We start from the raw sequence: 15,885 nt of genomic DNA, 5'->3' as shown, positions 1-15,885 counted from the left end.
CACTTTCTTTGCAGTATATTTAGCACTATTATTGCCGTGGCTCTCAGTGCTCAAGGGCACAGCCTAGATGATGTAGTGTCGTATTTTACCCTGATTGTTCTGACACATGGTTGGATTTCTTCTACCTCCTGATATTTTTTTTTCCAAATGACAGACTACTTTTTTTTTTTGTATTGATTTGCTTTTTTTATGTACATACAGTTTTAGGTGGTGATGCGTTGAAGTGAGTATGCTCACTTTTAAAAAGAGAATACGAGGTAAATATAAGTAAGATTTTTTCCGTATTGCAGAAGGAACTCTTCAGAAATTAAATGTAATTAAGGAAGGTGAAATTTCACATATAAACTTCCAAAATATATATATAAAAGGTTTATCTTTGTAAAGAAACTTACCTGTGCAAGTAATATTTACCACTGCTAGCAGATAGGTCATTCAAAATGGATCTGTTCTCGTTTAATGTTTTTGTATTAGTAAAAAAAGCTAAGGTGACTGCAGGCTAGCATTTGAAAGCAAAGTAAAAGGGAGAAGTGTTGTCTTTTACTGTGAATGGCATTTCCTGTGGTGTACGTTTGGAGTGCTAACAATCATTTCCTAGACTGAATTAGTTGTGGAGTCCACTAGACTGGAGATTATTTTTGCCTGAGATTCATAATTCATCTACTAATCTCCTTCAATTATTCTACTGGATGTTTATAGGTTCCTGATTCCCTTTTAATATCTGCTAATGGGTAATTACGGTCAGCAATCATTCTTGTCAGGGAAATGGCTAAATTAATTTCAGAAACGCTGTTGTCATTTGTGTGAAATAAATGAGGGAATGGAAATCAAAACTGTACCCTCTATGTTTGGTGCTGTAGTAGTTAAAAATGGAAAACTGGTTCTGCTTGCTTTTGTGTGCAGTTATTGAAAGGAATAAGGCAATGTATATCACTTCACTTGGTTCTTGCTACTAGGGTTTGTTTTAAGATTTCATGGGTGAGACTGCTGTTTAGTAAACAGCTTTAGGTGAGCAGGACTTAAGTCCTTGGCAAACGAACAGCTAAGTGAAAAAATACTTTAAGAATTGTCCAGGAGGTTACTGTGGATGTGTTTGTGAATACATCAGTAGTTTTGAAATGAAGAACAGAGCTGCAACATACTCTGATTCGGTTCAGGAAGGCGTTAACTTGGTAAGTGAACTGCTGTGAACAATTGTCCCGAGAGGGGAGAAGGGCTGTCATCACTGCCCGTCTGCATTTTCTGTTGTGTGAGTGAGGGACCCACTCCCCAGCCTGTGACTGAGCTAGCACCTCAAAACTGTGCTCTGCAAACACAGAGAAGAAAGGAGGGCCATCCCAAGAACTGTTTTGTTGTTATCAGTCTGATTTTTGGTACCAGGTAGCACATAATTCCTTCTGTTGGTCCACCTTGCGTTACCAGGGGGAGAAGTCACTGCGACGAGCGGCTTTCTGCTCTGCTCTCTCAATGCCTTCAATGTTCTCCTGTTTCTCCCTCCTCCGTCTGCCCTCGCATTGCTCCTTGCAGACAATTGCTGGGAAGGACGGTGCTGAAGTTCTTATGTGTCGACACCCTTGGGCTGATATGTGACCCAGAGTGCTTTAAAAAAAGAAAAAAACCAAAAGGGCCCAATGCAGTGTGCCTGAAACAACTGTACCTGCATGTTGTGGGGGAGAACTGATGGACCTCTGATACCTATTGAGCTCTTGATGGAAAGTGGATGACCAAGAGGTAATTGGGATGGAACTGCGTAGAAAAGCAGGTCCTACCTTTTGGTCCAAGCAGGCAGTGGGGACTAGGGGCTTTCTGGAGGCAAGACAGTTGTCCATACAGCAGGAAAGGTCACTGGAACTGAAACAGAGCTGCTAGATAGTGATCGCTAATGACTGCTGGTCAAAAGAGCTGGGGCTCAGAGACAAGACCCTTTAGTTGTTATCATGAGAAAGACTCAAGCCAAACTTTTAATCTCCATATATTTTGAGAGGCATCTTGAAAAGCCTTGGAGCTTCATGGCATTTACCCATTCAGTATTGTTCCAGAGAAATGAAACCTGTGCAGCCAGAAGCTTCAAGGGACTTACGAAATGCAAGAATTAGATGTGATAGAAAAATCGACTTGATTTTTCCTTGCTGTTCAGGACTTGCTTCATCTGTGCTGGTTGGAGTATGCATAGGTAATCACCAGGAGGCAAAAATCACCTCCTCTCGCAAACTTTTACATTATTTTACAGATAGTCAACTGACCAGAGAATGAAATTTGAGGTGCTAACAAAATTATTTGAGTGACAGTTGGCTATTAGAATGGAAAATACAGTGCTGATGTGGCTTGGAAAGTAGTAATAGCCTGTTTAGAAATAAGATGGGAGGAAGAATGCTCTGTTGAGTAACTAGCCATTTTATGAAAATATATTATTAAAATATGCCTGCATGGAGGGAAGGCTGTTACCTGGTGATACGTTGCATATCGTTTATGACAAGGCTGGAGATGGGAAATGAGGGAAGTCCTTGCTGCATTGGTGGCACAAGGAATTGTGTTCTCAGCCCATCAGCTGATTTGCCTCGTCTGCCCTGAACTTTCTGCTTTGCCCCAGTAAAGGGTTGGTCTGTGTGATGCATGTTCCCAGATTAGTTTTCCTTGTGAAGAGACTTGCTTTTTTGTAGCTGCCAATCTTGAGCAAACTGTGAAAGGAAGAGGCTTCTCTGACTTTTGTGGTATGACTCGTTAGTGTAGCCATGATATCATGTTTCAGTTAGTTTGCTTTAAAACACTTGGTCTCCGTAGGCTTTGCAGGATGGTCGTGTCTATTCTGCAACTGTTGAGTCCAGGCCAATTCTTAAGAAAACGTTGTGTATTGACACAAAGCACTGTGGACAGTTTTAACTAGCCCAGGGGAACAAAAGAGCTTCAGTCCAAGCCTAGTAGCCTAATGAAATGTTTGCTTTCATATTTTTTGTAACAAAATCCCATGACTTTGTCAGTAGGAGACCAGCGAGTTTAGCGATGCTTGAAAATTCCTATCTATGGGAAAGAAAGCATAGAGCAGTCAGAAATATCCAGATTTGTGGAAGATAGAAATGTTGTCTTTTTCGCTTGCAGGTGAAAGGTGGCTGTGCGTGTGTGCCAGGTCTTGCCCAGTACTCCCAAGATAAGTTTCTGTTGCTGAATCTGAACACAACCTTGTTCCCAGTGGCTTGAAAGAGAGTAGATTTGGAAGACTGTAGCTGTTCTGATTCATGTTCTGGAAGCAATCCTATTGTCCAATTTTTTTATGCCTATCACGTTTCCAGTGTTTGTTCATACATGTTTATTGGGCAGATTTCTTTATCTGACCAAATGTTTTTCGTGTTAATTGGCATGCAGGTGGCTATGGAGCTCACCAGCTCTGGCTAAATCGTATTCGTTTGTTTGGTAGATGTTCCTGTAGGTTCTCAGTGCAGTTTCCGATCCACACTGCTAAAGTTGTTTCTTATATATACTTATCTGATTGACAAATTGTTTCTTCTCTTTTCTAATTCTTTAGAACAAGTGAAGGCTTCTAAAGAAATGAGGCTTTTTCCTGATAAACTGATGATTAGAGTGCCGTGGTTTTATGGCAGCAGACCCAGTCCCCATTTGTCTTGGTGCATTTACCACTGGTGCTTCTGGGAGTGCTGTTTGGTTTTGGTGGCCTGTTGCCATTTCAGGGTTACACCTGTCTTGTGGTGTCAGAACAGCAAATCCCCAAGAAACAGTGATCCAGAAAAGCAAAAGTGATGCTGTGGTGCAGAGTGTGTTAAACAGGAGTGTGTTAAATGGATTATTTTACTGGTGTGTGATGTCACCTGTGAGACAGAATCTTTTCCTCTCTCTCAGATCTGTCTTCTACATTTTCAGGAGGTTGTTGGAAAAAAATCAAAGAAGGTGGAAGGGCACAAAAGTGATGACTTTCAGCTAAGTCTATTAAAGTTTCTTAAACAAAAGATTGTCTTGTCTGTTAATGGAAAGAGTTAATGCCAGTAATCTTAATGGGGGGGGAGGGGAATGACAAAAGACTGTTTAAGTGGTTTTGGAGCTGAAATACAATTCCTAAATGAATATATATGTGTGTGTGTGTATATATTTCTGTTTTCGATTGTAAGATGATGATGATTGGCAGGTCATTACATTTGTCACATGTAAAAATGTGTTTATTCAACTAATGCATAATTGCATGATGCTCAAATAGCTCATTTTGTGTGTTGCGAGTAATTTACAACTTAAATATGTAACTTGTACTGAAGAACTACAAGTTGCTCTGTGGTACTTTTTAAAAAAGGGGGGTGGTAGTGGCAGTGGGACATGGGATGCAAATTGAAACTAGTTCAGAGTTGAATTATTCATCTCAAAGTAGCATTTATGCAATGTATTATAGATTCTTGGTAAATCAATAAGTATTGTTTGGGAGTTTCTTTACATGATAGAGTTTTGAGAAGAAAATACTACTACCCAGGAGTCATTCATAATTACTTTTAATGTATGTCTACAAAGATCAGCAGAGGAACAAACAAATTGATAAGGTAGCAATCTTTTTTTTTAATTAAAATGGAGAAAACCACTGAATAGACATGTCTCTTCAACTTGGTGTCCTGTAAAACTCTTAAATAATATCCAGAGATAGTTCCAAGCTGACATTTGACGTCTTTTTCACCTTTTGAACGTTGGATAACTGAACCACAGCCACACAGTATAGGTCCTTAGAACAGAGATTTCCTCTGGTATTGTTTTTTCATTGACGTAGTCAGAAGGATAAATTACAGAAAACAAGCTGTGAAGTAATTTTTCTTGGATTTCAGTATTAAGTAGCCCAAGACAGGATTACTCGTGTCTCATCATTATGAATGTATTACCGCTTAGCAATTAATAGTTATTTTTAGAAAATGGATTTGGTTCTGCTAACTGGAAAAATAAAGCTGCCTCTCAAAATGTCTGTTATCATAAAAATTACCCTCAAAATCATATTTATGCAGGTATATTAAAGAACTTTTTCATTGTTCTTTTTCTGAAAATACACTTTTAGGGAGAACAAGGACAGCAAGCTCGTCGTCTCTGATGTAGTGTATCACATCAGGCAGTGCATTCCCACATCCCCACCCTCATGGTAAAGGAATTCCTCAGGCTGCATCGTGAGCTGTTGCAGTCGTAACCTTCCCACAGCCTATGGCGAGTTGTCTTTGCTACCGAAAGACGAATTCGGATTAAAATACTTGCCCCTGTGCATACCTTCTGATAATTTTCTCTTCGGAAAAAACTAGCCTGCACTCAAGTGAAGTAATTCTGCTGTCACCCGTATGACTTGGAAAATGCATTAGGGCATGACTTGAATGTTTCAAGTTCTTCTTGGCGTCTCCTTTGAAGTGTCAGTGATTTCTAAGATGCATGCACGCACCTTCATGAGAGCATTATTATGAACACGCAGATGGTACGAGTAGCAGAAGAATTTTTGCAGTTGAAAAATGAGAGGCCTTTTATTATGAAGAAAAGCTCAGTAATAATGAGTACAGGTGAGATGTTAGTTGTACTACTAACTATATACAGGAAAGATGTGTTGAAATTTGCCTTCCGTTTTATTTCAGTTTTTATATGTATGTGAGTTTATTCTGGGTGTTGCTGAATAAAAGTGATGCAATATGGTCTTTTCTCTTCTTGTGATTAATCCAAGTTTGTGATCTGCTCTGGGCAAGAAGTTGTAGTTACTCATTTTGCTGCAGAAGTGTTTTGTTTTGTTTTTTTTTTTTGTCCAGTGTTAGTATCTGGTTTTGCCTGCTTGATCATTAGGGATGGGATAGTATGCTAGTGCTTGGCTCTATTTGCATAGGCTAACTCACTCCTTATGGTTTCTGAAACTTTTTCCTTAACACCACTTCTGGTTGTAGTGTGAATGCAGTCTAAACGTGTGTGGTTAAGCATTTTGCCTTCTGAGAGTAACTGGCTAGGATTTAGCTTTTCTGCAAGTCTTTTAGTGGGTCCTTTCTCCTCAGAGCAATGGCCTTGGGCACCATGGTGATGGCAGTCAAGTGGCAAAGAAGCAGTTGTACTGTTACCAAGTTGTAAAGTCTTCTGAAATCCTGTTTTTCATGCTCCCTCCATCCCATCCCCCTGCTTTTTTGTTTTACGTCTCTTGGCATTGAGTGAACTATATTCATGCATCTATTTGAAAAACATTGGTCGTTACTAATTAATGATACAGTTCATCCCTTAATGTTCAGTGTTAACAGAACACACCTATTGCCTGGGAAACAGTATTAATTAGAGTTGAAAGAAATATATAGAACTAGATGTTAAGTATCTATTTTTTTTTGAAAGAAAAGAAGTTAGTTTACTGAATTTTGGTTTGGGCAGCTGTATTCTTTTCTCATTTTCCATGCCTGTTAATTAAAGTGTGAAAGGCATAAAAAAAGAATTTCTTAAAAATTAAGATACATGTTTTGAAAAAGAATACAAACAATGTGGACTATGATTCAAGATTTTTAATATATACACATACATACAGGGGTTGTTTACACGCAGGTCATTTACTCAACAGGAAACTAAAGGAACTGAGTCCATTCTTCATACAAAAATGTTTCAGTTGCTAGAGAAGAGTGCAGTGGTGTGGGCAGAGCAGCCTTTGGTGAGCACTGCCTGAGCCCTGCCTCTGCAGCTGCTGGGCAGCATTGCCCACGCACAGGAATGCTGGGCTTCCACCTTGCCAGCAAGAAACAATTTTTGCTTGCTTGGTAGAGCATGCAGACACGAAGTTTAAGGAATGTACTTTTTTTTTTTTTTCCTCCCCCCTCTTTGGGGATCACTCGGTACACTTAAACAGAATACATTAATTTTATAATACTGTCTCTCTACAGATTTCATCCCAGGAAGTGAGATTCGAGTTTATGGAGTTAGAGACTTGCAAAATAATAACTAAAAAACCACCACGCCAGAAACTCTTATCTGCACAAATACAAGTTGATGTAGCAATTCCTGTGTAGAGCTGATGATGAATTGCCTGTGGTTTTGGGGAGACTAACTCGTTTTCCTCTTGATTGCACTGGAAATCTGAACTTAACGCTCATGAGAAATAAAATCAGAGAACGTGAGTTACTTGATGTGCCTAAAGATCCCAGACGCAGTGGTGAAAAGACAAAACTGCTCTTTGAAGCAGTAGCTTCAGTTGTGCCTTACTGTGTCCTCTGGGAACTGAGAGAAACAGTGGCCAACCTGGGAGAAAATGCCAGCTAAAGGTAAATACTTCTTCAATGAAAATGATGACTGCAGGATATCAGACCCGCTCTATGAGAAGTACCGCTACACAAGCCAGCAGCACCCACTCCTGCTATTGCTGCTCTTCATTGCAATCATCTTCTGGACTACTCTGATTATAATCTTTTTTGTCATTGATGTGAGTATACTTTTTTCTTTGTGTTCAATGTTTTCAAAGATGATGAGGAATCACTTTAACAGCACACAAAACATTTCTGACTAAATAATATTTTTGAGCCACGTAGTCTCGAAGTTGCAATTTTGAAAGAAATCAAGTAATTGTGTATTTAATGTTGTGTATGTTTTTGAAGGGATAGGGAAAAGAGGAGACAGTGTTGTCAGGCACATGCAGTTACTATAAGGATTGTTCTTTCCTTCCTATATGTTCTAAACAAATCATAATCTATGCTAAATGGCACCTATGATAGTAAATAAATAATAAAGGGAGGAACAAGAACATAAGTTAAAATGTCCTGCATTTCTCCTATTTTATTTTTAGAGTCATATAAGAAATGTAAAATAATATAGTGATTCATGGGTTATGAATTCCCGAGGTGACTTCTTTTTAAAAGGATTTGTAGATATTAATTCCTATTCTTTTTTTTTTTTTTTTTTAATAAAACCACAACAGGAATCTCCCAGTACAATGGGTGATCTGTTGAATCAATAGTCAGCAAAGGGTAGGGATTTTGTAGTCGCAGGAAAGATGCAACTTCAAGATTTTTTTGTTGTGTAGCATAGTATGATATTTTGTAAAGAAATTAGGTGTTCTTAAGCCAGTCTACATGGTAAAAATGGGAGATGATTTAAAGATAATGCTGTAAAAAGGTAATAAGGAAGCTGTTATAATCCTTTGTTGCCTTCTAACACTACTTGCCAGATACCATGCTTCATGATAAAATGTCTTGAAGTCTCTCATTAGCAGCAAATCTAATCTTACCAGTTGCACTTCTATCTCTTTTAGCTTTTATTTGTTAAAAAAAGGAAAGAAGTAGCAGCACTGTTTTTGTTAAAAGTCCTCTCCTGTCAAACTTAGGAAAAGAGCTGTTACGCTTCCTTTTAGCAAAGTTTGAACTCCTTAAATGCATTTCGTTGGGTACATCTGCATTGTGCAATGTAGTATAGTTACAACTTAGCTTACAAGACAAAACCAAAACCACTCATTTAGGAGATAATAATGGTGAAACTGGAGTAGACCGGATATCTATAATAGTATTTATTATATTATCTTGGTATGTGTGAATGTCAGAAACTATTAATGCTGCTACAGCTAGACGACTTAGGAACTCAAGTTAGCATATTTTAAAGCTGTCTGAGCTGTTTCCAGGGCAGTATAGATGCATTTTCCTTTTGTTCTAACCGGGACATTTAGAAATATAGGTTAACAGCCTTGTAATGTTTCATTGTAACATCATTAACAACAAATGTAACACTTTGATTTGCTTTTCCAGGAAGCATCTGATCATCTTGCCTTCATTATTGCAGTATGTACTGCTCTTGTCATATTTACAGTCATGTACTTACTTCTATGTATTGAATCCCTGTTTCGGAGATGGCTAACGTTATTTGGAGTTATGATTTGGATTTGCTTCTTAATCGTAGGATATGTATCTCTATTTGAAAAAGAAAATGATTATCAACTGTGGGAACAGGTATGTATGTCTTCTTCATTCAGGTACTTACAGAGAACTGGTAGTCAGTATATATGAATGTGTGTGCTTTTTTTTCCCCCCTAAATATTATAACTGCATAACTTTCACTTTCCTAAATTGGTTTTATTGGCTTATTATAATCAATTTTAGTTTGTATTCTTTATAATAGTGACAATACAGTTCAGCTGAGAAATTTGGATAATTGCATAAGTCTAGGTGGGAACTGCATCTTTAAGTTGTAATTGAATTGTATTTTTATTTAAGATTTTTACTAGATCTTAATTACTACGAATTCATCTTTGAGAGAATTTTTCATAAATAATACTTGCTTTGTTAATTTATATGGGTCAAAGTGGTGTTCAAGAAATATATGAAGGACTCTCGAGCTGGGTGTGCCCTAGGGAGCATGTTTTCAAATCAGTGGGAGAGGTGAAGTGAACAATAAGGATTAATGACACATCCTGGCATAGCTGGGTGTGGCTTAAGTTCATTGCTTGGTATCTCTGATCAGAAGACGGGTGATTTCATGATGCCAAAAATATCATAATCTGTAGGAAACTCCTCCTAAGCTTTCATAATGTAAACTGAAGAGTTTTTAATGAAATAAAAATGACTTTTTATCTTGTTTTACTGACTCTTCCCCTTCCCCTCTTTATTTCAAATAAAGAAAAATATAAATTATCAGTTAAACAACCAAAATCTGATTTGTATTATGGCCTGGATCCAGCACTGTGTATTTACAGTTGCTATTCAGTTTTTTTTTAACTTAAGGAAGAAGCTATTAGCTTAGGAAAAAACAAAATTTACTGTTCTTAACTGTAAGTACAAACATGTAACAAAGCAAGATTTGGTTTTGCTGCTTTCAGTGCTGCAAGCCAATGTCGTATGCTGTTGTCATGTGGTAATAATTCATTAATGTTGATTTAAAGCCTAAAATATAAGGAGAACTTAGATTAGAAAGTAGAAGTGAATAGGCTCGTTTCAGTTATCTCAAGTTCTGAATTTATCACGAATTTAAGATACTATTTAAATGCAGATATGACCTTTGCTTGTCCATGCTTGTAAAACTATTACACAGCATTCAGAACATTGTGTGATAGGGATTATAGGATTGGCAGAAAAAAGATTATTATAGTCCAGTTAAAATGGTAAAGGTGAACATGAAAAGATTACTTTTGTTGAATGAAAACTTTTATTTGCTTGCTTGTTTGTTTATTGCTGTTCTTCCAACCAAGCTATCTATTCTGGCAAAACCTTTAAGTACAGTCTGGGCCTTGAGAGTTCCTTGAAGGAAGCTCATGTCTGGAATGGCACAAGTTGAGTTGCAGTGATGAGCTGGAGCTGAGCCAGGAACACTGCAATATTTTCCTGTGATCAGAGTTATTAGTTTTCATATATATGAGCTAAACGCTATAAGAAATCTATAAATATGGATATAAGTTTTACAGACATTCCTTCTGATCCTTAGCAGTTTGGTGGACTGGTGTGCATCTTGTAAAATCTGTGCAGCTAAATACGTAGTTAGTGGCAATAATGATTATTCTCTTGTGTCAGCACCAGTAAGTATTAGTTGGATTTTTGGTTTTTATCAAACATGGAGTAAACACACACATGTGATCAGGTGATGTTAAAATTAGAATAGTAACTTGGAAAAGGTGAGAAATCTGATTCTATTCAGTATTGCTGTCCTTGCAACACACTGTTCCCAATACATGATGTGCAAAGTGCATCTTCAGCTGCAGTGGATAAATTCAGGATGAAGGACAAGGACAACTGAAAAAATTAAAGGTGATATGTCATGTTAAACTGTCTTATCTATGAATCTATAGCTGCTAATTCCCTCAAAGCTTTCAGGACTACCACTGCCCTTATGTTTTAAACTGTGCTTTTGAAACGTCAGTATTTAATAGTTCAGCCTGAAAACAAGCAAGAATCCTGCTACTTTCCTCCTTGTTTTGTAGTGATTTTTGGCAGGCACCTAGTAACATGTATGTGTGATTTTTTTTTTTTTTTTTCCCTTTCTCTCTCTCCAAAGGTGCCATTCTTTCTATTCATAATCTTCACAGTTTATACCATGCTACCTTTTGGGATGAGAGGTGCTGTCATCATTAGTGTTCTTTCTGCTCTCTCTCATATTATTGTTCTAAGCATTGTGGTAAGCATCACTTCCCAGGAAAATAAGGAATCCATTCTATTTCAGGTATGGAAAACTTACTTGGTAAAGTAATTAAATATCCTAGTTGTATTACTGTTTGACACTGGTGTAACTATCTTGTTTAGAAAAGTGCCAGACTTCCACGTGAATGTTCCAAATTCATGGATTTGGAGCTTGGGCCCAATGTGTTTTGTATGCTTTTCATAAAATTGCATTTCTTTTCATCTATAATGCATTTTGGTTTTCTCACCTAAGTGGAAGAAGCAGAATTATTATTTTAATTTTTTAACTAAGTTACTCAAAATATGACGAACTTTGTCATGATCGTTCTTCCCAAGCTGTGCTGTTTCAGATGGGTCCTATCTAACTTCATCTGGCACTGCCTACAGGGTGGATCTAAAGGGACATTGCTGCTGGAGTCAGCAGGACCTGAGAGTGCCACTGGGTGCTTTGGGTGTGTTCAAAGGAGCACCCCAGCTCTTTTGATGCAGGTGTGTGTCAGGCTTCACACAGCATGCTGATGCATCAGTTCGGAGACTGGTTTCTCCCTAAATCAAGCACTGGTGCCTGCAAATAAATGTTAAATGGTATAGCAGAATTTTCTGTTTCATTATCCTACTGTATATTCATACAGGAATGGCCATGACTGAAAGTTAGCTTATATTTCCCAGGTACATCCTGGCTCATTGAAATGCTATGATGTGGTGTGTGACAGGGTAAGAGAAAGTGAATGTGGCCTGTGAAGGTGAAGTATCAATGACTGTTCTGCAGTAGGTAAATATTTTTCTTCTTGTGCAGCTGCTTGCCAATGCCGTCATTTTTCTTTGTGGTAACTTGATGGGTGCATTTCACAAACGCCAAATGCAGGTCGCTTCGTGGGATTTGTACAGATACACATTAAAGTGCATTCAGGTCCGAATGAAACTGAAGATTGAAAAGAGGCAACAAGTGAGTGAACTAATCCATGTTATGAATTGCTTGTTTTCATTTCTAAAGTCTGTATAAATTTATAAGGTTGGTGACTAATGCATGTTGAAAGGCTTGGTCCAGTCTTTGTGATACCCACCTAGTGTCGAAAATAAAAGCTGTGCCATTTGTAACAAAAGAAGGAAGTTAAGGGGGAGGAAGCTGTTCACTGTGGCTTGTCTGTATGAGAATCACAGTATTTGTAACAGGAATGTAATTGCCAGTTATTTTAGTTACCTTTTTTCCAATATAAAATGTTGCTGAGACTAGCCCAAGGTAATTTAAAAGAGCATGCTCTTAGTGCCCAGAAAAATACTTGTGAGGTAATTTCAACAGTTAGTTTCATGCTTACCTTGGTTACGTTTTTTTGTTTTGAATTCCAAAGTACTATTTGTTCTTGTATTTTCTTGTTTCACAAACTAATTTTCTTTTGCAAGAAGGAGAAAATTGGAGCCTAAGGGATAAAAAAGTCCTATAATAGATTATAGTATTTGAGTATGACATCATTTATTTTCATTAACTCCAGTGATAGTTAAAGAATAAGCAAGGAACATAAATTTCTTACTGAGGAAAGATTGTGAAGAAGTATCAAATCTGAAACTAGGGCACCTTTCCTCTTTTATCCTGGTATAAGTAGGGTTAATAACAGCAGCTCTACAAGCCTGGTGTGTACTGAGTTCCCTGCCCACCAGTCATTAGATAAAAGGAAGGGGCTGAAAAGTGACTGACTTGATCGAATTGAAAAGAAGAAAATGCCACACTGGTAGTGCTGTCTGTCCTCTGATGCTAATCTGGTGAGATGAGATGACAAATCTGCATGAAAGCCCTGGCAGAATTCCCCCATGCAGCAGCCTGGGAAGCATTTAATCAGCTTACACAGGCAGTGTGCTCTCATTTTTTGGGCCATGTGGTAACTTACATGGGGTTGTGGTGGATGTGTGTGGTGGTTTGGTTTTTTTTAATGGTTGCTTGTTTGAAGTGTAGATGTGCTTAAGTCTATGGACAGCTTGCTTTTCATCTGTGTTGTAATTTGTCACACAATTTTGAGTCTCCTTTTTGCCGCCCACTTTTTCTCTGAAAATAATGTGAGAAATGCGGTTCAGGGTTCATCATCACTTCTTTGAAAACTGCGTAATGTGTTAGTCTCGAACAGCTCCGTTACATTCACTGGGGCTCTGCTGTCAGTTTAAATCGTTCCCCAAGGTTGACTCTCCTAGTATTGAAATGCTAGAGGAGGGGAAGGAGGTGTTTTCTGTTTCTGGGGACAGTCTCAAACTAAACTGCTGCCTTTACCTACTGTAGTCCAGTACTTGATGCTCGAGGACTCCGACTTCCCGCTCTAATCCCAAGGTATTTCTTTTTGGTGGCAGACACTTGGTTAAGCAGCCCTGGCAGCCTACTGCCATCTATGTACTGCTGCATCAGTTATTCAGGGGACAAAGATTTGGTCAGAGACAGCATTTTACTCGTTGCTGGTGATGTCATCTGAAAAAGTTCCTGGTTGTAGCTGCTCCATGTAACATTTCCTCTCCTGTGATGACTCTGTCTCTGGGACCATAGAGTGCTTCCTGGGTTAAAAGTACTCTTTTTTTTTTTTTGTCTTCCTCTTCTGCCCAGCAACTTAGCAGGGTTGTCTTTGAAGAACAGGCCTTTAAGTCAAAACCAGTGTAAAACAGTGCACTGAATACTCAAACAGTGTAAATGGTTTTTGAAGAATCTGTATTCTCATCAAGTTCGAACGACTCTATTTCAGTGGCACCAGTTCGTGGTTCATTTAAGCTATAGCAGCAGGTTGTTGATGCTTTTGTATCTGTTACTGCTTTTCCAGCATTTGAGAATTCACAAGGGCTTTTAACGCTGCATAGATTGTTCGTTACAAATGTAAGCTTTTACCAGAAGCTTTAGCAGAGGATGCTAACATAACACCGAGACTGGTGGACAGAATAAGTTTGTTTTATCCAGAAATTGTAGTACTGAATACTGAATTTTTGTGTGTTTTATGGTTACAGAGAGATGTCTCATCTAGATCACAAAGAACAGAAGAAAAAAACGTGCATCACCCTTACTTAACTGTAAAATCAGTGATTTTTCGAGAACAGAAATGTAAAAGTCTTTTCTGGAAAACCTGACATGCATTAGTTAAAAGCTATTTGAATAAAGGTGTTTTGCTGTTTGTTTGTTTGGTTTTTTAATTCCTTCTTGCAGTCACTAAAATTCTGTGTTAAGGATTTTGCATGATGAATTTTTTTCCCGTTTCCTTGTAGGAAAATTTGCTTTTATCCATACTGCCAGCTCATATCTCTATGGAAATGAAGCTAGCAATCATAGAGCGACTAAAGGAAACCAATGATAATAGGCAAATGCATGACAACAACTTCCACAGTCTATATGTAAAAAGGCACCAAAATGTTAGGTAAGTGGAGACTCTAGAAGTAATTGCATTAATGTAAGCTGCTCATTCTTAACAGTGTAAATGGTCCAGTGAAATTAAAATTTGGAGGTAGGCTTTGATGCTGAAGTGAGCTTCTTTCCTGTTGTGGGAAGATAATGTGCCTTGAACTGATGTGCTGTCTTCTAAAACAGTCAAGGTACTAGAACCCTTTTTTCTGGAGTTTTCCAAAGACAGAAATGCTTTCTATTAAATGCATTTTAGTATTTAAGCTGTGGAATAGACATATCTTCATATTTCGGTTATGTTGGTTTTTCCTTTTGTTCTTGTCTAGTATTCTTTATGCAGATATTGTGGGATTTACTCGCCTTGCCAGTGACTGCTCTCCTAAGGAACTGGTGGTGATGCTGAATGAACTTTTTGGAAAGTTTGATCAGATTGCAAAGGTAGGTGTTGTAGTTTGTTGTGCACTAGGGATAAAGGCCACCATTGGAAAAGCGAGAAATCCCTTCCACAAGACAGAAGGCAGTTGGTACTTCTGAAGTCAGGAAGGGAAGACTGCTTTGGCTTTAAAGCTAAGTAGCAAAATCACATTAAAACAAAACTTAAAACAAAAATGAGAAATTTAGAAAGCTGTTACTATAATTCCAATTCTTGAGTCTGGAGGTTTATCTGTATTGTTCAGGAAATTGTCTGATGGCAATGAATCATTGTAATAGGGCTGTAAGAGGTGCTGTATACAAGCTCTATTGAGGAGGTTTGCTGTGTTCAGTTAGAAGCGTTGTTTGTTTGCTCTACACATGGAGAACTCTCAGGCACACATTTAAATTCATAAATTCAGTCGTATTGCATCACACCAAAGAGTTTTTTAGCTCAGGAGTAGTAATTAGTAGTAGACACTCAGAGAAAAGCATAAGAGTGGGAAGCAGACTGAAATGGTCCCTATTAAGACATACCCTTACTACAGACTCTTCAGGCTGGCAGTAGTTCTTACACTTCCAAGTGCTGCTTGAGGTTAATTTCTTTGCAACTGTAATCACAAACTCAGCTTTTGAGTTCTCAGATTACAGGGACTGTATCATATACATGTTTGCTTGATTGACTCTGCGTGATGATTTCTGTTATTCTCTGAAACTGTCCCTAATCTTGGGTATATGTTCTGTCATATCCATCGACTTTTCTGTTAAGTATTATGAGGCAAATATGTCTTTAGGAAAATAAATGCTGCATTTTGTTACATCCTATGTGACATAAAAACCCAAATACCAACGCAAATTCTGGTTCTTGAAATTTGGCATTGGTAAAGCATAAGTCAAGACCAGTGACTACCTATCAAAACTTCCCATGGTTTAAAGATGTTGATTTGATTTCATAATTGACCATATTTGGATGTACTGAATGCACACTAGAAAATTAATGGACTTGGAAAATCTTGGTTTTGTGAAATTCTAAAAAATTTTTCAGAAAAAGTG

The 15,885-nt window shown here is 37.9% G+C and overlaps 1 protein-coding gene across 2 annotated transcripts in view; it reads left to right on the top strand.

The window, feature by feature from the left end:
- Positions 1-7,130: 7,130 nt before the first annotated feature.
- The window catches only part of ADCY7 (adenylate cyclase 7), a 30,750-nt gene continuing 21,995 nt past the window's right edge, over positions 7,131-15,885 (top strand). For both annotated transcript variants that reach the window (XM_086620845.1, XM_086620844.1), the window contains exons 1-6: positions 7,131-7,390; positions 8,703-8,903; positions 10,939-11,103; positions 11,857-12,006; positions 14,289-14,437; positions 14,748-14,859. In XM_086620845.1, the coding sequence (XP_086476971.1) occupies positions 7,220-7,390; positions 8,703-8,903; positions 10,939-11,103; positions 11,857-12,006; positions 14,289-14,437; positions 14,748-14,859 (948 nt within the window). In that variant the 5' untranslated portion in view covers positions 7,131-7,219. The remainder of the gene's footprint in view (positions 7,391-8,702; positions 8,904-10,938; positions 11,104-11,856; positions 12,007-14,288; positions 14,438-14,747; positions 14,860-15,885) is intronic.

The sequence above is a fragment of the Tauraco erythrolophus genome, chromosome 15 (genome assembly GCF_009769465.1).
Source record: "Tauraco erythrolophus isolate bTauEry1 chromosome 15, bTauEry1.pri, whole genome shotgun sequence".
Classification (NCBI taxonomy): Eukaryota; Metazoa; Chordata; class Aves; order Musophagiformes; family Musophagidae; genus Tauraco; species Tauraco erythrolophus.
Note: the sequence above shows the minus strand (reverse complement) of the source record. Positions and strands in the feature narration are given on the sequence as shown.